The sequence below is a fragment of the Trichechus manatus genome, unplaced genomic scaffold, assembly GCF_000243295.1.
Source record: "Trichechus manatus latirostris isolate Lorelei unplaced genomic scaffold, TriManLat1.0 scaffold00087, whole genome shotgun sequence".
NCBI lineage: Eukaryota > Metazoa > Chordata > Mammalia > Sirenia > Trichechidae > Trichechus > Trichechus manatus.
In genome coordinates this window covers 3441026-3463410 of record NW_004444023.1, presented here as the reverse complement: position 1 = coordinate 3463410, position 22385 = coordinate 3441026, and the positions used below count along the sequence as shown (strand labels likewise).

The 22385-nt window shown below is 55.5% G+C and overlaps 2 protein-coding genes across 2 annotated transcripts; one reads left to right on the top strand and one right to left on the bottom strand.

Moving 5' to 3' along the window:
* Positions 1-767: 767 nt before the first annotated feature.
* Positions 768-8490, bottom strand: AKT1S1 (AKT1 substrate 1). Its single transcript, XM_023736271.1, is given in 8 exon segments — positions 768-985; positions 2688-2857; positions 2939-3016; positions 4264-4643; positions 8111-8172; positions 8174-8250; positions 8253-8287; positions 8289-8490. Coding segments are annotated over 8 exon segments (1050 nt in total). The 5' UTR covers positions 8393-8490; the 3' UTR covers positions 768-841.
* A 520-nt stretch (positions 8491-9010) lies between these two features.
* TBC1D17 (TBC1 domain family member 17) lies at positions 9011-21852 on the top strand. The gene is made up of 17 exons (XM_004381624.2): positions 9011-9244; positions 9809-9907; positions 10115-10189; positions 11414-11537; positions 12359-12566; positions 14508-14619; positions 14953-15111; positions 15467-15595; positions 15714-15817; positions 15991-16085; positions 17161-17277; positions 17366-17466; positions 17551-17650; positions 20172-20269; positions 20442-20558; positions 21322-21408; positions 21497-21852. Exons 1-17 carry the CDS (start codon positions 9224-9226, stop codon positions 21698-21700), a joined length of 1950 nt encoding a protein of 649 aa, XP_004381681.1. The 5' UTR covers positions 9011-9223; the 3' UTR covers positions 21701-21852.
* The last annotated feature ends 533 nt before the right edge of the window (positions 21853-22385 follow it).

The following is a 22385-nucleotide window of genomic DNA, read 5'->3' as shown; positions in this document are numbered from 1 at the left end:
GGGTGGACGAGGGCCCTTTAAGGCACCAGTGGGGATGGGGGGAGAGGGGCGGGAGCTGGTATCGTCCTGGATGCGAGGACGGGCTTCGATTGGCAGGCTATTGTGGGATGGAACCAATGAGACGAGGTGTCAGAACGCAGAAAAAAAGATTGGACCATCCCTAAGGGGCGGGCCAGAGGGTCAGGGTTTGGGCAAAGGCGAACCCAGCCCCAGTAGTGTAAAGAACGTAAATTGAAGGCCACAGGCCAATCCAAGAGCATGGGAGGGCTTGCCCACGCCCCCGCCCCCCCCGTAGGCAGAAACCAGTCAAGTGGGAGAACTCGCGAAGGGGGAATGCTAACTCTTGGGCAATGAGTCAAGCCCTTCAAGCTCGAGCCAATCAAAAATGAAGGAGCGGCCCAGTCACCAGGCAGTAGATTGCCACTGCCCAATCCTGGGGCTTGACTGCGCTGTTTCTGGAAGGGAACCCATGCCGAGCGAGCAAAGCCCTGTCACCACCCAGAAAACGACGAGGTCGACCCACTGTTTACTACTAGCCACACCCCTGATAAGGGAGCGAGCCAATCCCTTAATGGAAAGGATCTGTCGCTGGGCAGACAAAGGGGCGACAGACCCAATCAAAAGATTGGACTGGTCTCCCTCCTTGGCGCAGGAGGGGGCCGTGGGCTGGAAGGGCGCCCCTGTCACTAGATAGGGACTGGCAAGGACGGTTAGTCCCGGGGCCTCGGGAGACGTGAGGAGGCCGGTCCCGGACCTGCCTCTGATTGGCGGACCCCGGGGGCGGGGCAGGGGTGTAGTGTGGGGCAGGGCGGCCGGGGGCCTGGCAGGGCCTCCGCCGGCCTTAGTATTTCCGCTTTAGCTTCTGGAAGTCGCTGGTGTTGAGCCGTGGCCGCGGCAGGTCCCCAAAGACCTGGGTGTCCTCAGCCTCCCGCAGCACCAGCGCGCGCATGCTCGCCGCGATGCGGTCCAGGTCCGGCGAGGAGGGCTGCGGAGACGGCCACGGGGCACGGTCAGCACAGAAAGGGGCCCCTTCCTCACTCCCTCCTTTGCTGCGGCCCCTACTTTTGCCCCTGAGACGCCCACCGCCAGGAATGCCCTTCACCCTTCTACCGGACTCAGACGCCAAACCCAAACCAAACCTATAACCATGTGGTTGATTCCGGCTCGTGGTGACCCCATGTGTTACAGAGTAGAACTGAGCTCCACAGGGTTTTCCTGGCTGTAATCTTTACAGAAGCAGACTGCCACTGCGTGGGTTCGAACCACCAATCTTTAGGTTAGTAGCAAAGCGCAAACCGTTTGCACCACCCAGGGAGACTCAGATACCACTTCCTCCAAGAAGCCCTCCTGCCCCTCTCACCCACCCCCTCTTGGTCTGGTGCTTCCAGCAGCCACAGCTGTGGGACCGCTGTCTCCTGCACTTCTAACACTGTAGAGGTGTCCTTTGCTGACCATGGGGGCTGACTGCAGCCAGGGAGTCTCATCTCTAAGCCTTTGGGCTTGGGATTCAATCATGTTTCAGTCAGGGCTCTGCCACAGTGAACAAGAGATTTCCCTACACTAAGCCTCAGTCTCCTCCTCTGAAAAATGAGGTAACAGGTTAACAAAGAGGTCCTGTGAGGGCTAAAATGAGACCATCAGCACAATGACTGCTCCAGAAAGGTGAGCTAGCATATCGTCAGCACTCATGAGCTGTACAGATAGGGTCCCTCTCTGTGTCCCCCTCCTCAGGAGGCTGTTCTGGAGGTGTCTTGCCGTTCCGTCCACTCACAGCCCCAGTGCCTAGTGCTATGTCCATTATAGCCCCCGACACACTGAGCCAGGATGTGGCTGTCCCCCCAGCAGAATGAGAGTGGCCATCGGCAGAGGGGACCCAAGCCCACCCAGAGGCCAGCCCAAGTATCCAGCACTCAGAGGGCCTCAAGCGCTCGCTTAATTAACTGCATTTCTGCAAATCGCAAGCAGCAACCACAGCAGTGGCTGGACCAGGCGGTGTCTGTGGTCTCCAGCATCACTGGCTCACTGGGCCGTTGGGACAGCCCATAAGTTTGCAGATGAGGATACTGTAGCCCAGAGAGGTGTCATCAGGGAGGGGGGACCATGAGGACCCAGGCCTCCTCCTTGGAAGCCCACAGCTCCTTCCTAAAGGAAGCTGGGCTTTGATCCTAGGTCTCCCCGTGACAGGCTGAGACCCCGGGAAAGTCACACGTCCTCTCAGTGCCTCGGTTTCCCTCTGACTTGGCGAGCTTTAGTGATGAGTAACAAAGACTTACCCAAGCCAGGCCAGCCCAGCCCAGGAAGAGGACAAGGGGGTGGGAAAGTCCCAGGAGGGACCAGAATATGAGGAGTAGGAGTAGGGGGTGATCTGACTCCTGAGCCTCAGTTTCCCCATCTGGAGGGGATGCCAAGATGCTGTGTGGCAGGTGTCCTGCCCTGAGCAGGTACTCTAAAAATGGAGTTGTTCTTGGAGATGAGAAGAGACACATTATCAAGCTATAATGGTTACGACTGCAGGGTTCGTGAGGCTGACATGAGGATTCACCAAGCTTTCTGCTCAGTGAATTTTAAGGCTCACCAGGTGCTGGAGTTCAATGCCTGAGGGGCTTCGTGGAGGAGGTGGCTCTGAGCCTTTCCAGCTTCGCCTCTTACTTGCCTCCCCCTTCCATCTTCCCCCATGCATCCCTCACCTGCCCGTTCTCCTCATCCGATGACCGTGCCTCTGTCCTCTTCTCTTTGAAGGCCCAGATGGGCACAGACACCGGCAAGGACTTGGCATACTGCTGTGTGGGCAGGGCTGAGGCTGGGGGCACTGAGTAGGCTGTGGGGCCGGTGGGGGTCTCCTCGCTCAGGCTGCCGTCTGAGAGACAACGTGGGCCTCAGGCTCTGTCCCTGCCCTTGTCCCAGTCCCTCGGGGGGAAGGGAAGCCTGTGACACTCACCATCGGTGCTCTCGGGGTCCGACTCGCAGAAGGGGGGCAGGTCCTGGAGGGTGGCGTCCTCGTCCATCACAAAGAGCCCTGCAGATGGCACGAGAGGCCCGGGCCAATCTGGTCCCCACTGCACCCCATGCACCTCCAACTACAACCACTACACCGCCTCTCTGCTCTCTACATGCCAGGCCCTTTCAAGCTTCAGGGCTTCAGCGATTTGTGTTCCCTCTGCTGAGAACACCCTTCCCCTGGCTAACTGCCTGGTCATCGGCAGAAATAAATCCAGTTTCTTTCTATCTGTTACACTCTTGGGTGAAAACAAGGGCAATTATGATCCCTATTTTACAAATGGTGACCTGGAGGCACAGAGAGGTTAAGTCACTTGCCCAAGGTCCCACAGCTAAAAAGTAGCATCACTTGGATTTGAACCTAGGCTGCCTAGCTCGAGTCTGTGCCCTTAACCCTATGAGGGGTTTCTCCAGTATCGTGAGGAGGCCAGTCATTGGTAATGATAATAACAAAATAGTAACTCCTATTAATTGAGCAAAGGAGCCCTGGTGGCACAGTGGTTTAAGCGCTCAGCTGCTAACAAATGTCGGCAGTTTGAATCCACCAGCTGTTCTGTGGGAGAAAAGACCTGGCGGTCTGCTCCCCTAAAGATTACAGCCTTGGAAACCCTACGGGGCAGTCCTATTCTGTCCTATAGGGTCACTACGAGTTGGAACAGACTTGAAGGGCACAGGTTTTATTTATTGAGCCACCTGCAAACGCCTATGCACCCTTCAGGGTTCTAGTCTTACAGACCAGTCTCTGGGAAGCCTCCTACCTCCAAATTCCCATCAAGACCGCTGTCTGCCCCCTCCCCTGGCTTCCTCAGCTATTAGTCGTACCCCTTTCTCCTCTTCAGCCTCCCAGACGTTTGGGTCCCCAGATACGGAAACAGATCCCGATCTGCTCATGTTCCCAGCTCAGGAGGGAAGCCCCCCAGACCCCACAGCCTCCATAGGGCATTGCCTCACACTGAGGTTGCAATTCCTCAGCCAAACTGACAGCCCCCCAAGAAGAGGGCCGAGTGTGCTTGGTGTCTCTGAGCCCAGCCCCTTGCAGCACCAAGCTGGCCCTGAGTCACCAGAGTAAGGAACAGAGGCTCAGATAGAGGAGATCACTTGCCCAGGCCCCACAGCGAGCCAGGGGCAGGCCTGTGCAGCTCTCGATGTCTTAAGACTGCAGCTTCCCTAGAATATGAGCACTGAGAGACAACAAGGTCCTGCTGAGGGTGAGAAGAGCTTGCCCAACTGTGAGCCAGGCCAGCCCCGGCCCTGGACCCCTCTCACCTCCATTATCGCTGACGCCCAGCCTCTCCCCGGAGGTCTCTGTCTCTGTTGGCTCATCCTCATCCTCCTCGTCTTCCTCCCTGGCCAGGGCTGGCCGGGGTGGGCTCCGCACGGGGCTGGGTGGCTGTGGCAACAGTCGGGGCACAGGGGGCCGAGCAGCAGCAGCTACCCCATGGGCCAGGGCAATGTCATGGAGGCAGCGACGGGCAGCCTCAGCCAGGGCCCCCCGGCCATGGGCCGCATAGCTGCAGGGGCCTGGGCGGGGGGGTGGGGTGGCTGTCAGCAGCACCAGCTCTGTGCCAGTCCGGGCCCGGAAGCACTCAGCAGCTCTCACCACAGCCTCCCACAGCTCCTCGGGGCGCCCCGACGCCATCCGCGCCCTGTGGGGCAGAGCAGAGCAGAGCTGGGCTTACGTGAGGTGCCCAGACCTGCACCTCCCAACTCCAACCCCACTTATCCAGCTGTCACCTGGATGCTGCTCAGACCCCACCCACCTAGCTCGTCCCAGCCGTGCTCAGGACCTTCCCCCAAACTGACTACTCTTCAGTGGTTCCCTCATCTAGGGATGGCCTCACTGTCTACCAGGTCACCAGGCCAGGCCTCAGGACACTGTCCTCAACCCCAGCCCCATCACTCCTGCCCCTCAAATCTCCCCATCTGTCCCATTTGTCCCCACGGCCCCAGCCTGTGCCTTTGGATCTACTCTGTCCACTATGGGAGCCACCAGCTACGCGGGACGGGAAACGCAGCTGGTCCCAATAGAGATGGTGTCAAGGAGCCCTGGTAGTGCACTGGTTAAGGGCTTGGCTGCTAACCAAAAGGTTAGCAGTTCAAATCTACCAGCTGCTCCTTGGAAATCCTATGGGGCAGTTCTACTCTGTCCTCTGGGGTCACTATGGGTTGGAATCAACTCGAAAGCAATAGGTTTTGAGTTTTCGGTGTCAAATACACAATAACAGAAGGTCAGCTATCTCATTGATGAAATTTTTGATAGTGATTACAGGTTAAAATGAACACATTTCAGAAAGATTGGCTAAATAAGATATACTATGAAAATTATTTCATCTGTTTTTTACTTTTTTAACATGGCTTCTAGAATATTCTAAATTATATACATGGTTTATGTTATATTTCTACTGGACAGAACTCCCTAAACCCTTGCCCCAGCCTTTTACCTGGCCTCCTAGCCTGTCCCCACACCTGGCCCCAGAGGGGTCTTTCTACACCCAGAGCTAACCCTGCCCCTCCCCAGCATCCCCAGGACACAGTCCAAGTGTCTCAGCTTAGCAACGGAGGCCCTAGGTGGTGTGGCCCCGCCCCCACATCACAGCCCATAGGTTCTACTTCAGCCTTACCAGAGCCCTTGAGGCCCCCAGCCTTCCTACATGGGTCTCTTGTTTACCGTTCATGATCTCCCACACACACCTTGGGTATCAGGGTATTTCATCCCTAGGTGAGTCAGGCCCCTCCTTTGGGCTCCCACAATGCCTGAGGGACTCCCATTTGAGCACACATCACTCTGGAAAGCTGGGAGCCTCCTGAGGGCAGGCCTGTGGGTTCATCTCTGAGCCCCCAGCCATGACTGGCACACGGCAAGCCTCACAGAGCAGAATTTGGATGAATGTAGAAAATGGTGAGTGAGCGGCTCTCTGTGCCTGGAAACCCTCCCATGAAGCTTCTGCACTTCCTACAAGACTGTTCTGGCAGTTCCTCTAGGACATTTTCCCTGACTCTCTTCATGGATCAGATGGCTTCCCCTGGCCCCCACAAGGCTCTGGGCTACCTCCCTTATAGCTCACATCACCTGAGCCTGTGACAGCTGTACCTCTGTCTGCTTCCTCCATCAGACTGTGACCTCCCCAGGCCAGGCCTGCCCCAAGTGGACAGTCTGCTGGATGCATCTCCTTACGAGGTGTGAAAAACACGGGGTAGGGGGGCTGGGTTCCTGCTCTGCCTCTGTCTCCAACCTGCTTTGTGACTTTGTACCACTCACTGGCCCTCTCTGTGCCTTTCTTCCCCCATAAACCAGAGTGGTTAGCCAGAGCTATTGCAAGTTGAGGAGCCTCCTTAGGGAGGTAGTGGATTCAAGCAGAGACCCCACCAGTTTGGATTCAACTCATAGACCCTTTGCGACTCATGATTATAGAAGCCGTTTCCTGAGCCCCGCCTCTGAGTAGGTGACTCCACATGTCATGTCCTATCTGACCCACCAAGGTAGGATTTGTTACCTCAAAGCCCTTGGTGGAAGCCACAGGTGAGGGTACACCCACCACCATCCCTGACAAGACACCATAGCAAGAGGGTTATCGAGCACTAACCACACACCAGGCAAGAAGTGAATGTCATACACTGTCTCTCATTCCACTCTCACACCAACCTACCAGTCATCCACTTTACAGTTGCAAACTGAGGCCCAGGGCGATTCGGTCACTCAACCACGGTCACATAGCTGAAAAGAGGGAGAGTGGGGACTTGGACTCTGACAGTGTGATCCCAGAGCCTGCTCTTAATCACTAATGCCATCCTGTCTACCTTAGGAGGGAAGATTTACAATCTCCTTATCCAGATGGGGAAACTGGGGCTCAGAGAGCTTAAGACATTGGCCAGAAGTCACAAAGCTAGAAAGAGTGAACTGGGGTTGCAACTACTGTTGGCTGGACCCCAAAGTTCATCAAAAACGGGAGCTGCTGGTGCGCGGTACCTCACACACACTCCTCATGTCGTCTCCATCTGACGAAGGAGGAAACTGAGGCTCAGAGTGGAGTACTGACTGGTCCAAGGTCACACAGATTGGCAATGCCAGGCCTGGGGCTCTCACTGTTGGGCCCCTAATGACATATAGGGAATCGGGAAGGGGGCTTGCCAGAAGAGAGCATCAGGATGAAACTCTCTCTGAGCTAGACCTTGGAGTACCCACAAGATACAGGGCTGAAAAGAGTGAAACAAGAGTCAATGGGTCATGAGACCTCCCCCAACCCCAAAGAGGAGGCACGGGCAAAAGGGGGGAGTAGCAAGGAGTAGCCAAAATCTGGGAAGCCTCCCTCCCCTTCAGCTTCTGTAACCCCCAAGGAGCTGAGAGACTGGGGAAGACTACCCGCATGGGCGAGGAGATTAGGGGTAAAAGAGAAAGCGGTGAGAGACCTGCGTCCCAAAAAAGGGGAGGAGAAAGGTGACTGGCCTCTTAGGATGAGCTGAGGAGGGAAGAGAGGTAGGAGGAAAGAAGAGAAAGTGGAGAGACGGACTGCAGGAGAAGTTGAGGGGTGAGGAGAGTCCCACAAGGAATGAGTGACACCAGTGAAGACCTCCCACCCCATCCACCTGTCAAACTGGAAGCCCGGCCCACCCGAAGGTGTGAGAAATTCGAGGATGCACCCCAGAGCCTAGGATGGAGTGAGGGTCTGGGGCCATTCTCGACTGCTAAGAGACTCCTCTCCATCTCGCTCGAGGGGGGTCTTGGGAGGACTCCCATCTCTGGGAAGAAAACAGGAAATCCCGCCCAGGTCGGGGTCACGACCGGAAGTCCCGCCTTTGGGCGGGTGAGGGGCACCCCAAGGCCCCCAGACCACCACCCCCGACCCCCATGGGCAAGGTCCACGACCAAGATAAGGATCCTAGTGGGTCTGCAGACCGGAGAGTAAGGCTGTCTAGGTTTTGCCGCGGGTCAGACACGACAGTTCCCGCGGGCGACCCCTTCCCAGCCCTCAGAGAAGGGTCGCTGGGCGACCTATGCCCTCTGATGTACGCAGGCCATACCCCTGCCGCGAGTCGCTCGCCCTCCCAGTGCCCCTCGGCCTCGGGACACCCAAATCCTCCCCACACCGCGGTTCACAACGCCGCCTCCACTCACGTGCCCGTAGCCAGCATGGCTGGCCCTGCGCCGTCGCGGCCCTCAAAAGACATGGCGGCACCTTGCGTCACTTCCGCTCGCTTGGCCCTCCTCCACGCTGCACAGCCCGCCTCCTTTTCCCGGCCGCCGGCGACCTAGAAGTTCATACGGACCACAGTCGGGCGCAGTGGCTGACAGAGGGGTGCCCGTAAGAAAGATGACGATAAGAAAGGCTTCAGCTTGCTCAGAAACAAGCCGAGACCATTTCGATTTGCCCCCAAGAAATATGGCTACCTCGCACATGCTCACTCAGGACCACGATAAACTAAGGCAAGCGACCTGATGTTCCTCACCCATAATCAACATCTTCTATTGAAGGAAAGCAGTGCCCATTAATAAACATGGCGGCCAGCCTGGCTTCGTCTGCCTATATTGTATCTGGATTCTCTCTCTCTGACCTTACACCCCATCAGCACCAAGGCTGGCAAAAATCCAATATGGCAGCCTTTCTTGCTTCGGTTTGCCCAGCTTCAATATGGCGACTCAGCTCGTTTTCTTTTTCGATAGTGACTCAAGAATTCTTCTGGGACTGCTTCGTTCCCGGGGGCACTGAGAGCTTCATCCCGTTATACCGAGTCCCACAGCGCCTCTTGTGATGTACAGTTTCTCTCACCTTCTTTCCCTTTATCAATTCCTCTTTTCCAGGACCTCGCTGTCCCGCCCCGCAGACAGATGGAACTGCCCCTCACTAACATGGCTACAGCTGGCCAGCTTTGGCCGTGCCCTCGAGCAAAATGGCATCTCCTTGGCTTCCGTGCCAGTATACAATATGGAGAAAAAGCAGGCGTTTCAGGGAGAGCTCTTAGTCCCGCCCCCTTGTTTACTTTGTGAAGAGGCGGTCCAAATGCGCCTGCGCCCTCCAATTTAAGAGCTCCACATTTAGCGTCTGCGCCACGTGATTCGAACCCTTGTAGTAACCACCCGATTCTGAAAGATGGTTTCGCCCACTCTTGCTCTAGAACGAGCAGGAGCGCTACCACTATCCGGGCTTGAGGGGGAGTCTCATATCCGGATGTGACACCTCGTTTACCCGGAAAAGGAGGTGGCCGGGGCAGGGGAGCCTTGGCGGCGGTTATGGAGAGACCTGGTTACAGGGTAAGCATTGAGGGCGCCTACGCTTGTTTCTGTTGTTGTGAAACGCCCCCTTCTGGTGGTCGGCGTCTCCCTCAGTCCGTGCCTGGGCTCTAGGAGCCGGATCGGGCCTTAGCAATCACCATTCCCATATAAACGCGCTGTCACCCGCCCTGTCACCTCCCTGGGGGAGAACAGTATCTTTTGGCCCCGCTTTCCCAGGCGGCTAGATGGACTCCTGGGTCCCGCCCCCCTGGTAAACGTCCCCTAGAGCTCGGGCGTTTATGGTAAGCTCACTAGAGCCCCGCCCCCTTTGGAATGCACCAGCTCCCGAACGCCGCGCTGGCTTTCTGATTTGGAGCGCTCCTCAGCCCCTTCCCCTCCGGAATGCTCCTGGGTCCGGCTCCTGGGGAGAAAAACTCCGTCCCCCGGGTCCACCCCCTTGGCTTCCTCTTGGGCTCCGCCTCCCTAGGCGTCGTCTCCTCCTCACCCAACCCAACTTAGGCCCCGCCCCCCACCGGGTCCGCCCGCCCCCGCTGGGCCCGCCCGCCCCCCGCTGGGCCCGCCCCTCACTGGGCCCGCGCCTAGGTTGTGTTTGAGAAAGGAAGTGTGTACCTGCACACCAGTGCCAAGAAACACCAGGATCCGGACTCCCTCATCGCCGGCGTCATCCGTGTCGTGGAGAAGGTGGGAGTGGAGGGGCAGGATTGAGGTGGGATCTTTAGGTGTGGAACGTTAGCAAGACTGAGGGTGGGGACTGGAGTGCGGGGCCGGGCTGTAGAAGGTCGAGAGTGGGTACTAGGGAAGAAGTCCAGAGAATTTCAGTGGGAAGCTTTGGGAGTGAGGTTTGGGGAGCTTGGAGGGGAGCCCCTGTAACCCCTCCCTTTCTCTCAGGACAATGACGTTTTCCTACACTGGGCTCCTGTAGAGGAAGCTGGAGATTCCACCCAAATCCTCTTCTCCAAGAAGGTAGGCTTTCTGCATAGCTCCCTTCTCCTCTCGGTGTTTCTAGGTTGGGACATTGGAAGGCATTTGGGGGATCCGGTACAATCCCAGGCCTTCGCTTGGGGCATGCAGGCCCTTAGGTGGGAACCAGCTTCTCTCTGCCCTTTGGTTTTCTCTTCTGTGAATGGGGCTGACAGTCCCTTTTCAAGGAAGGAGCAGAAACCAGGATATCTGGCCACAGGGACAGCTGCCTCCTCAGCCCCTTTGCTTCCTGGGAGAGCCCTATCAGGGTGCAAAGGGACAACTCAGTCTGTGTGTTCAGATCCTGGGTGCTCAGGTTGGAAGAGGTGCAGTTCTGCCACCATGTTCTATATGTGCCTCAAACTTCCTACAGGTGTCCTTTGAGCTCCCACTGGTGGGGCTTGGGTGACTAGACCACTCGTAGTTGTAAGAAAGGCTGGGAAAACAACTATTGGGTGAATCAGCCTCTGTTTTGCCAGTCTGGGAGAAGGCGCAGAAACAGCATAGATACATGGTCTGGGTCCTTCTTGGCTTTATTGTATAAGCAAGGCAGGGTTTCTTGGCAGTAGTTAAAATCCACTCCAGCTATTTGTGGGAACAATAGATTTAATGTAGGGAATTGGGGGCTTCCAGAATTTTTACAATGGAATGACACCACAGAACTGACCTGCCAGGATGGCTGCCATCTCATTCTGGCAGTGGGAAGTGAGGAGGCTGCTGCTAGAACGGTTGAGTTCAAGAACACACCCCCAAAGCTTCCAGCCAGGGGATAGGAAGCCACTGCTACAACAGCTCTCCCGGCACTCACATAGCTAAGGACTGAGCACTGGAAAACTGAGTTGGTCCCCAAAGTTGCCTCTCCATGTGTAGGACAATGAAGCCTTCACCTCCTTGCTTGTCAGCAGAAAACAGCCAAAGCAGCAGGAAGCTGTCGCACCTCATTTTAAGAGCAGTTACTACAGAGCTCTCCTCCCCAGCTACCTGATCCGTAACACATGCCTCCCCTGTGCAGTGGTGCCATGTGGTTCAGATCGCTGAAAGACTTGGGTTCATGTCCTGGCTCAGTTCTGGCTGTACCAGCTTACCCTTAGCAAGTGGTGTGCCTTGTCTGAGCCTCAGTTTCCCTCTTTGTTTGATGGGGCTGCCTTGCAGGGTGCCTCGTGGCTCAGATCGAGAAGCTGTTCGAATCTATAGTTGTTCGTTCACTTCTCATTTCTGTCATCCAAGGACTCCAGTGGGGGTGACTCCTGCACGTCTGAGGAAGAACCGACCTTTGACCCCGGCTATGAACCTGACTGGGCCGTCATCAGCACTGTGCGGCCACAGCCCTGCCACTCAGAGCCCACAAGAGGTAGGCTGAGGTGGTGTCCCGGGGGGCCAGGTCTTCCCCTCAGTGGTCATGGCTCCAAAGGCTTTGCTGTAGTCTGTTAAAATGGCCACCCACCACTGGCTTCCCATCATGGCCAACCTCTCTCTGGCTCTCTGGGATTTGCAGCCTTGCTCATCCCATTGGTTTCTGGATTGGCTGTGGATACCCTCAATTGAGTCTTGCTCCCCAAAGATTTCCAGATTGATGGGGGCAACAGATGGAGTCAGTCATGATGCAGAGTGAGTCACACTATCTGGAGTCACACAGGGTGTGGGGGTAGTTGGAGGAGGCATCCAACACCACCCCTCCCCCCGGCCCGCCCCGCCCAGGGCAGTGGAGAAGCTTTCCAGGAAGAGGTGATGGCAGACCTTGGCTCTGAGGAACAGTTGGGAGCTGTTCAGGGGACAGGACATGAGGCACTGGTGTGTTTAGGAAGCCACCAGCCTTTTGTTGGAGTCTGGAGTAAAGAGGGTTGGAGATGAGACAGGCAGGGGGCAGAGGACAGAGCTGAGAGACCTGTACTGCCAGGCTGAGGAATATGGTCTTTATCTGCAAGGTCCTGGGGAGACTGAGAAGGTTTTGGAGCAGGCGCATACCCACTTGACTTTTTTCTCCTCTCATTTTACTCAGTTGGGGTGTTTCCAACAAAGTGTGAGGTGACCTGGAGCTCCCAGAGGGCAGGGCCTGGTCTGGCCCAGGACGGGGCTCTTGAGAGTTGACTGTGTGCTGAATGGATGCCCTTAGTTGACATGGGCACCTCTGGCTCCTTGTGCCCCTAACCAACATGACGTCGTCCTCTTTAGTTGCAGAGCGCAGCTCCTCCCAGGACTCCTGGGCCTTCTCCGTGAGTCTAGGGGAGCTCAAGTCCATCCGCCGTTCTAAGCCAGGCCTGAACTGGGCCTACCTGGTTCTGGTGACCCAGGCCGGAGGCTCCCTTCCTGCCTTGCACTTCCACCGTGGGGGCACCCGCGCCCTGCTCCGCGTCCTCAGCCGCTACCTGCTGTTGGCCAGGTGAGCTTCTCCCACGTCTGGGCCCTGTGCCTCTAGAGCTGCGTTGTGATCTCTCAGGGTTGTGAAAGAAACAACGCAAACTGGTTGAAAGGAACAGAAGGAACTTACTGGGACACGTAACTGAGAACCAAGCGGCTAGTGCTGACTGTAGATGGAGTCCCTGGGTGGTCCAAACAGTTAATGTGCTTGCCTGCTAACTAAAAGGTTGGAGGTTTGAGTCCACCCGGAATTGCCTTGGAAGAAAGGCCTGCCCATCTAGTTCTAAAAATCAGCCACTGAAAATTACAGAGCACGGTTTTACTCTTGACACACATGGGGTTGCCATGAGTTGTAATCAACTTGAAGGCAACTCATTTATTGATTTCAGGCAGGATCCTTGTCCCAAAATGGCATAAAGGGTTGCTGTTGTACATGATAAGGGTTGTCTGAGTTTGTAGTTGTAAAATGGTAGTAGTGGCATCAGAACCTGTTTCATTTCAGGGGGGGATAATGCAAATCAAGATCAGCCCAAGACTGTTCCCTATGAGATGGAGGTCAGACATCCTTCCATTCTCTAGTTCTGATGTCAGCTGTCCCTCCAACGGCACTCTATTTCTCTTCTGGGTTCAGTAATCCATTGCAATGGCCACATAGAACTCACAGACCATATTTACAGTTACGTGATTTATTAAGGTACAGGATACAACATGGGATTGGTTTCGACAGGCTACAACTTGGGATCGGGATCAGGAAGCATGTAGTTCCCCCCAAAGAGGAGAGCACCATCCCTTTCTTTGTCATTTCAGAACAGCTCTCTCAGCTCCCCTTGGCCATGCCAGCAAGCAGGCCCTTCTCTCTCTGCTATGCACACCCCCTCTCGGTTGTGCAGACCTCGTCTTGGTCCCCAGAGGACAGGATCCTCTCAGCCCCCTCAAGACAGGCTCCTTTTGACCTTGCTGTCTGTCACCACCGACTCTGCCACTTGGCCCATCCCAGGCCTGTTGCTGTCCTCAGTGTTACAGCCTTTGATCCACGTGACAGCTCTTTTAGGAGGTTCCGTGCCTCCTCTCTCTGCTGCTTTCTTCTTTTTTTTTCTGCTTCTGTTTCTTGTCTGAAAAACTTCTGAGGAGTTGGCTGCGTATATACGCAAACTTTTTGTCCATTTCAAGGCAAGGCCCTCCCACCAGGACCACGAACTGACCAGTTCCCTCTTGGTAGACCACGGACACTTCATTTGTATACGAGGCTGTAATAACTTCTTTTGTATAGTGTGTGTCACTTCATTTGCGTAGTCTATTGACCAGTTCCTCCAAGGTGCATACGGTTACAGGGCAGGCTGCAGAACAGGACCAGATAAAAATATCAAACTACAAGTTGTTAACAGTTTACTCAGGAAATCAACCTGGACAAAAGCAACTAATCCTCTGGGGTAGAAAACAACCAGGGAGCCCTTCTCACCCCTAAATTGTTTCTTTCAAAGAACTAGAGCAAAGGTGACTTCTCAGAGTTTAGGGGAAAAACTCTCGAGTGTTTTCCCAAAGAACCAAAGCAAAAGGCCACATAAAGGAACTCATCTCATAGTGCTGTTTTTTAGGGATTGCCTTAGCAGACCTAGCTTAGCAACCCTAATCGATAGAAAGTATTTTTTTCCCGCAAAATCTCAGGGCTGCCTCTTATTGGCCCGGCTTGTGCCATGTGCCCATCCTGAATCAATCACCTTGACCAGGGTGGTGTGATGCCCTCATTGGCCAGCCCTGGGTCATGTGCTCACCTTTTGGATGTAGCTGTGATCTCAGACCTTCATCCCCAGCTCTCAGCCATATGGCCTGAGATGAAGATTCCTTAAGGGCAGTTGGGATTCTGCGACAAGGTAGGGGATGCATGTAGGGCGGGCACAGACAACACAGGACATAAGGTCCTGTATCTGTTCATCACCAAAATGCCTCACCTCTCGCCTCACAGCTCGCCACAGGATTCCCGCCTCTACCTTGTCTTCCCCCACGACTCTTCTGCTCTGTCCAACTCCTTCCATCATCTCCAGCTCTTTGACCAGGACAGTTCCAACGTGGTGTCTGTGAGTCAACCCACACTCCAGCGCAGGTGGGGAGTGGGCAGGGAAGGGTGTCCAGAGTTGGCATAAAGGGGTGGGATGTAGTAGGTTGAGACAAGAAGTGGCAGACTGTAGTGGGTGAGACATGAAGGGGGTGGACTGTAGGAAGGTGAGACAGGAGGGGGCAGACTGTAGTGGGTGAGACAAGAGGAGGTGGACTGTGGGTGAGATGTGAAAGGGCATACTGTAGTGGGTGAGACAGGAGGGGGCTAACTAGTGGATGAGACAGAAAGAGGTGGTCTGTAGTGGGTGAGAAAGAAGTGGCAGGGCCATGACTACGTTTCGGTCTGCCCTCAGCGCTTTCTCCAGGACCCCTACTCCACCACCTTCAGCAGCTTCTCCCGTGTAACCAACTTCTTCAGGGGAGCCCTGCAGCCACACCTGGAGGGGGCCTCGTCCGACTTTCCTCTGCCACCAGATGATGAGCCAGAGCCTGGGTTCGAGGTCATTTCTTGCGTGAGTATCTGGCTAGACTCTGCTCCTTTCTGGCTGTGGCACTTGGGCACGTGACTTCATTTCCCTGGGTGTCTGTTTCCTCCTCAGTAAATTAGGGAAATAATGGTACACACAGGGTGAGCGCCGATCTGATGGTTGTCATTATTAGGGGGCCCTTCCGGAGCTGGAGTGAGTTTGTCACTAACCCAGAGAAAGAGGCCCTTCCTGCTTCTGAATGCTAGTCTGTACATTGAGTTAAGAAGGGCTTTGAATTGATCTGGAGGTGGACTGGGACATGGTTGTGGGCAGCGGGGTCACCATAAAGAAGACTCGGCAGCCCCCCAGAGCCCTGGGCTCACTTGCCTTGTGTCCACAGGTGGAGCTGGGGCCACGGCCAGCCGTGGAGCGGGCCCTGCCAGTCACAGAGGAGGAATGGGCTCGCCACGTGGGCCCTGAGGGCTGCCTGCAGCAGGTCCCTGAGCTAAAGGCCCGGATTTTCTCAGGGGTGAGGTACCAGGGTGGGCAGGGAGATATGGCCTGGATGGGGCTGGGGAGGCGTGGCAGGCATTCAGGGGGAGCCTCTCTGAGCTGCCTGCCCCCCTCTACCACTCCACCCCCTGCAGGGTCTGAGTCCCAGCCTAAGGCGTGAAGCCTGGAAGTTCCTCCTGGGGTACCTCAGCTGGGAGGGCTCAGCTGAAGAGCACAAGGCCCACGTGCGCGAGAAAACGTGAGTGAGACGCTGTGGTCCCCGCTGACCTGGGATGGCTCTGACCTCCCTGGCACAGCAGTCGAGCTGGGGGGTCCCACCTGTGGCTGAGAGGTCCCAGTGTCCCCCAGGGTGCCACACAGCAGGGCATGCCAGGGTCCTAACGTTGCAGCCTCCCCCTGCCTGCCCCTCAGGGACGAATATTTCCGCATGAAGCTGCAGTGGAAGTCTGTGAGCCCTGAGCAGGAACGAAGGAATTCACTACTGCATGGGTACCGCAGCCTCATCGGTGGGTGTCGGGGAACAGTGGGGAGGGGCAGGGAGAGGTTGTAAGGGGAGATGAGGGAGCCGCTACCTCCCCAAGACCAGGGATGAGGTTATCTGAGAAGGGAAACGGTGGGTGAAAAGTAGGGGGAATGGCTGAGGGGAAGGCAGGGCCAGGGACGAGGCATGAGAAGGGGAGGAGGGAAGGGGAGTCAGGCTGACTTGGGTTCAAATCCCAGTGCTGTCATTTACGATCTCTGAGATTTTGGCAAGTTATTCTTCCTTTTGAGCCTCGGTTTCCCTATCTGTAAATGGGTTTAGAAGGAGCCCTGGTGGTACAGTGGCTAAGTGCGCGGCTGCTAAATGAAAGGTTGGTGGTTTGAACCCACTAGCTGCTCCAGAGGAGAAAGATGTAGCAATTTGTTGCCATAAAGATTACAGCCTTGGACCCCCAGACACCTTTTTAACTCATACTGAAGTCACTCCTGAGGTTCATCCTTCAGCCAAAGATTCGACAGGCCCATAAAACAATGATACATGTAGCTCAACTATGTATACGAGACTAAATGGGCCGGGGCAAAGACAAGAAGGCAGGAGGGGACAGGAAAGCTAGACAAATGGAAATGGGGAACCTAAGGTTGAGAAGGGGAGAGTGTTGACATGTCATGGGGTTGGCAACCAATGTCACAAAATAGTATATGTATTAATTGTTTAATGAGAAACCGAATTGCTTTATAAGTCTTCGCCTAAAACACAATAAAAATAAAGGAAAAAGAAAAAAAAGATTACAGTTTTAGAAACCCTGTGGGGCAGTTCTGCTCTGTCCGGTAGGGTCACTATGAGTCAAAATCGACTCAGTGGCAATAGATGGGTTTAGTGGCTGCTAGGTTGTCACAGGGATGTGGCGAGCTGATGAGCGGTAAGCCTAGCACCTCACGTCAGGAATGTTTGGAACTGTTGCTTGAACTGGCCCCTCTTCCACCTCAAGAGTGAGCCTGAGGATGGGGTCTGGCGCCCAGAGGAGAAATGGGGGCTGATGGCCAGAAGGGCGGGGTCCCCTTACCTTTCTCCTCCATGCGTCCCCCATGCCCTCCCTGCAGAGCGGGACGTGAGCCGCACCGACAGGACCAACAGATTCTACGAGGGCCCGGAGAACCCGGGCCTGAGCCTGCTGAACGACATCCTCCTCACTTACTGCATGTACCATTTTGACCTCGGTGCGAGGGCCAGGCTAGGGTGAGGCTGGGGTGGTGGCTTTCGGAGGAGGCCAAGGGCTGGGCTGGACCCTGACCTGTGTTCCCCCAGGCTACGTGCAGGGCATGAGCGACCTTCTCTCCCCGATCCTCTACGTCACTCAGAACGAGGTGGACGCCTTCTGGTGTTTCTGTGGCTTCATGGAGCTTGTGGTGAGGCTCAGGGGAGGTGGTGAGAGGCAGGCCCCCCAAAGGATCAGGGGTCCCAGCTCCTCTTGTGGTCCCCCTTCCCCACAGCACGGGAACTTTGAGGAGAGCCAAGAAACCATGAAGCGGCAACTTGGGCAACTCCTGCTGCTGCTGAGGGTGCTGGACCCGCCTCTGTGCGACTTCCTGGGTATGTGTCCTGGGCAGGAGAGAGTGGGGCCAGAGATTTTCTGGTGGCGACCACAAATGGTGTCTAGGACGTTTGGTTCTGATCCAACCCGAAGAAAAATCCCTACATAACCCAGAAGCTAAAACACAGACATAAAAAGTAGGATTGCTGCTTGGAGCAAAAGCTCAGCCAACGCCGGCGTGCAGGCACTCTTATGCAGCCCCACGTGCCAGATTGGTGGGCCCTATCCCTGCTCACCTCAATCTTGGGCTTGACCTGCTCGATACATTCCAGAAATAAGGACCTGGACGTGGTTCTTACCACTTCTCCACCCAGCTCTATGCTTACCTTGAACCAAGGATTGGAAACTGGTTCTCTGGGCCCCTGGGCTGGGGCTGCTGCATTCTGGCTTCTGAATATTTCTTTTTCATTACTTCTTCTTGTTGGGTGCTGTCAAGTCAATTCAGACTCATAACAACTCTATGTGACAGAGTGGAACTGTCCCATAAGATTTCCTAGGCTGTGATCTTTACGGGAGCAGATCTCCAGGTCTTTATCCCACAGAGCTGCTGGGTGGGTTTGACCCACCAGTCTTTTGGTTAGCAGCCGGGTGCTTAACTGTTGTGCCACCAGGGCTCATTCTTCATTACTTACTCAATACAAAGAAGGGTAGGAAATTCAGAAGAAAGTAAAAGTGACCGTTAATAGTGTTAATTTTTTGAATGCATAATGATGATCATTAACTTACTGAGCACTGTAGAAATGGCATGATGGCAGTGTGAGACCGCCTCATCTAACTTCACAAGGGGAAGGAGAGAGAATCATTATCAGCATCAACAGCAAAAGGCTGATTCTATGAAGTAGAGGTCAGGCATACCTCCTCTCTCCAACTTTTTTTTACTAATTGCTACAGCAGTTGTGGTGCAGTGAATTACTTAATATGCCCTTTCTAGCCATAGTCTTTGTGACTTCCACACGATGTTTGGGTGGGACTATGCAAATAAAGTGCTCATGGCCCACCAAGGGACTGGACAGCTTGCTAATAATTCAGGTAGGGTGCATGGAACCCTGAGGGGTGGAACATGCAAATAAGATGTATGGAACCCTAACAAGGGGATTGATCAGTTTTGCCATCCTGGTAGGCTTAAAATAGAGACAATCCCAGAGAAGGGGGGAACCTCACTACCACCAAGAAAGAAGAGCTGGGAGTGGGGTATGTCCTTTGGACCCATGGTCCCTGCAGTGAGAACCTCCTATACCCAGGAGACAGAAAGCTGTAGCATCAGAGATGACATACAGTAAGAAAGAGCAGCAGGCGTAGCAGAGAACCGGCAGCAGCAAAACCAGGAGACCAGCATGAGGCGGCACTGTGGGCTTCCCAGCCCATGGAGCGAGAGAGCTGAGCACCCTTGAGCAGGAGGCTTGCTGGCAGAGTGGGGTGCCTCTGGGCACTTGGTGGAGCTAGGCTCATAGACCCACAGAGTGAGAGAGCTGAGCACTTTTGGGTAGGAGGCTTCCTGGTGGGGTGCGGTGCCTCCAGGCACTTGGTAGAGTTTGGCTTGCCACACCACAGAGCTAGAGAGCAGAGCACCTTAAGGCTGAGGCCGACTGGCCGAGTGGGTTGCATCTGGGCACTCATCAGTGAACCTAAAGAGCTTTGTAACTTGCCGGAGCAAGGCGGAGGCCCGGCCAACTCAAGAGGCCTGAGGGGCCAAGAGGCTGAGGGCCAGGGAGAGGCCTGCCTGTGGGCATGGTCGAGAAGCTGTCCTGATTGAAGAACTGTATCCTGAGTCATTTCTGATTCTGAATTGTAACCTGTTACTTCCCCCAATAAATCGTGAGTTCTGTGTGGTCATTGTAATGAATTATCAAACCCAGCAGAAAAGTAGAGAGTGCCATGGGAGGGACAGCTGGTGTCAGAATTGGTATAAAGGTTGGAGAAAGGAGGCATGTCTGACTTCCACTTCATAGGAATAAGCTTTGGGCTGATGTTGATAGTGGTTCTGTCTCCCGCTTGTGAAGTTAGAGGAGGTCAGACGCTCCCACTACACCATTTTTACACCGTCTGTTCTGTAGGGTCGCTATCAGTCGCAATCAACCGCAACTGGTATGTATGAGTGCCAGTTTCCCCACACCTTCACCAGCACTAGGTGTTGACATTATTTTTCCTTGGGTTTTTGGTCTTTCTGCATCCCCTCCCTGTCAGTGGAAAACATGGAAATATCACATTTCATCTGGAGTCTGGAAGGTGGAATGGGAAACTTCCTGCTCACACAGCAGTCCTGCTTCACCTCCGGAACCTCCCCAGTGTGTTTAAGTTACTTTCCTAGACATTTGAGTCTCACAGCAAGACTCACTTTCTTAAAGGGAGTCGCAGCCCAACTGCTGGGTGTGTTACGAATGGAATGTGATCAGAATTGGTTTTGAACTTGGTTTCTGTTGAGCACCCGCTGTGGGCCAGGCTGGGCTTGGGGACACAGCCTGTAACCAGCTCTCAGCTCCCTTTTTCGGGGCTCACCCCTCCTGCCACTTCCTCCCCCAGACTCCCAGGACTCTGGCTCGCTCTGCTTCTGCTTCCGATGGCTGCTTATCTGGTTCAAGAGGGAGTTCCCCTTCCCAGATGTTCTGCGGCTGTGGGAGGTAGGCCTCTGCTTAGGATGGGACACTGGAGAGGGTGGAGAATCAGCTGCCGATGGGATGGGCTGGAGGTTGGTGGGAGATGGGCAGAGGGTGGGGGCATACCTGGGCAGGAGCTCCCGGAGACACTGGGCGGTCACCCACTCTCCTGCCACCACCCCTCCCCCTGCCCCAGGTGCTGTGGACAGGGCTCCCTGGGCCCAACCTGCACCTGCTGGTGGCCTGTGCCATCCTGGACATGGAGCGGGACACCCTCATGCTGTCGGGCTTTGGCTCCAATGAGATCCTCAAGGTGAGTCCCCCCCCCGTCCAGCTGCCCTCTCCCTGCCTACTCTGCCCTGTCCAGGTAGACCAGCTGCAGTGTGAACCCCTGGAGGCCGGCCCTGCCTCGGGCCCACGTTACTTTACATGGTTGTTGTTAGGTTCTGTCAAGTCCATACCTACTTATAGTGACCCCATGTGACACAGCAGAACTGCCCGTGAGGGTTTCCTAGGCTGTAATCTTTACGGGAGCAAATCACAGGTCTTTCCCCCGTGGAGCGGCTGGATGGGTTCAGACCCCAAGCGCCTAACCGTTGCACCACCAGGGCTCCTTGCTTCACATAATAGGTTCTCAAAATAGGTTTATGGAAAGTATGGTGAGTGAGGCAGGGGGTGCCGTGGGGTAGAGTGTATGTCCGTCTCCTACCCCTTCTATCTCTGGTCGTGGCAGAGCCTCATAGAGCAGGTGCTGGAGAGTGTTGGGGACAATAGTGGAACCTCTTCTCCAGTGATGGGGGTGGGGGTGGGCAGGGCCCCAGGGGGTCATGGGAGGGCTTTGTGTCTTGTCCCCTCTGATGTGTCCCCTGGGCCTAGCACATAGTCCTCAAAATGCTGGTCGAATGAGAAGCATGCTTTTTCCTGGCTCCCCAGCCCGACTCTGAGCCCCGTGAGGGCCAGACCCTGTCTGTTTTCCCTCCAGTGTGTCCTCAGCACAAGGCACAGAGTGGGCGCTCGGGTGGTGGTGGTTGAATGTCCCTGGGAAGGCAGGCCGGCCTGATCCCCCCCTCCCGCAGCACATTAATGAGCTGACCATGAAACTGAGTGTGGAGGACGTGCTGACGCGGGCCGAAGCCCTCTACAGGCAGCTGACCGCCTGCCGGGTGAGCCTCCCTCCCACCTCTGACTCCTCCCCTCCCGTCTATGTCTCTTTCCCTCCCTCTGACGCCTTCCCTCGCCCCCTCCCCCCAGGAGCTGCCCCACAATGTGCAGGAGGTCCTGGGCCTGGTGTCACCTGCAGGGCCGCACAGTCCCTCCAGCCCCTCTCCCCCCGCCTCCCCTCTGCCGCTGTCGCCCACCTGCTCCCCACCGGTTGCGCCGCCCCGGGCAGACCCGGCCCCGCAGCCTGACAGCAGTCTGGAGATCCTGCCGGAGGATGATGGTGCAGACACCTAGCCTGGCTCAGCCGGCGGCCCCGCCCAGCACAGGCACTTTACCCATCCCTACTTCATGGCCTTGCCCTTTGCGGGGAGGGGGGGGAGGAGGGTGGGGCGTGGAGGGGCGGGTGCTTCCTGTCTGCCTCCCGCCCTGGCGGCCTAGCTGCTCTCCTGATTAGTTGGATCATTAAAGTGACACTTCTTATGACTATTTGGCTTTATGTTGGTGGGGAAAGTAGGCTTCCACGTTGTCATGAACGTAGAGGGGACAAGGTGGTGGCTCCTGGTCCCCTCACCTTGTGGGCTGATGCTGGTCGCTGGAAATAGCCAATCCCTGATCACGTAACCCTGGGTAAGGGGAGGTCCCAGGGGGTGAGTGGTGGGGGCTTGTGGCTAAGGGATGGCAGGGCTCCCTCCCTGAGTTTGGGGCTTTTGGAGGAATAGCTGTGCAGGAACACATCTGGGACAGGCCAGGTGGCAGGGCCTGCGGGGCTGCTGAAGCACTCCGCGGACCCTGCTACAATTTCATGTTATGTGTGGACATTAAACTCATGTGGTCCAACTCACTGTCGCCGGGTTTTCTGTGATTTGCATCCCGACCCATGTGTGCCTTTCATGTCGTCTCAGCCAGTGACAGCCCGGGTGAGGTGGTCATTGTGGTAGGCGCGGGGTGTCCACCCTGCCTCTCCCCCCCGGCACCCCGC

Excerpts from the sequence above, each read along its gene's own strand:
- TBC1D17 (XM_004381624.2), top strand. The coding sequence starts at position 9,224 with ATGGAGAGACCTGGTTACAGG. Across the intron at positions 17,651-20,171 it reads GCCTCTGTGCGACTTCCTGG|ACTCCCAGGACTCTGGCTCG; the intron begins GTATGTGTCCTG and ends TTCCTCCCCCAG. Across the intron at positions 21,409-21,496 it reads GGCAGCTGACCGCCTGCCGG|GAGCTGCCCCACAATGTGCA; the intron begins GTGAGCCTCCCT and ends CCCTCCCCCCAG.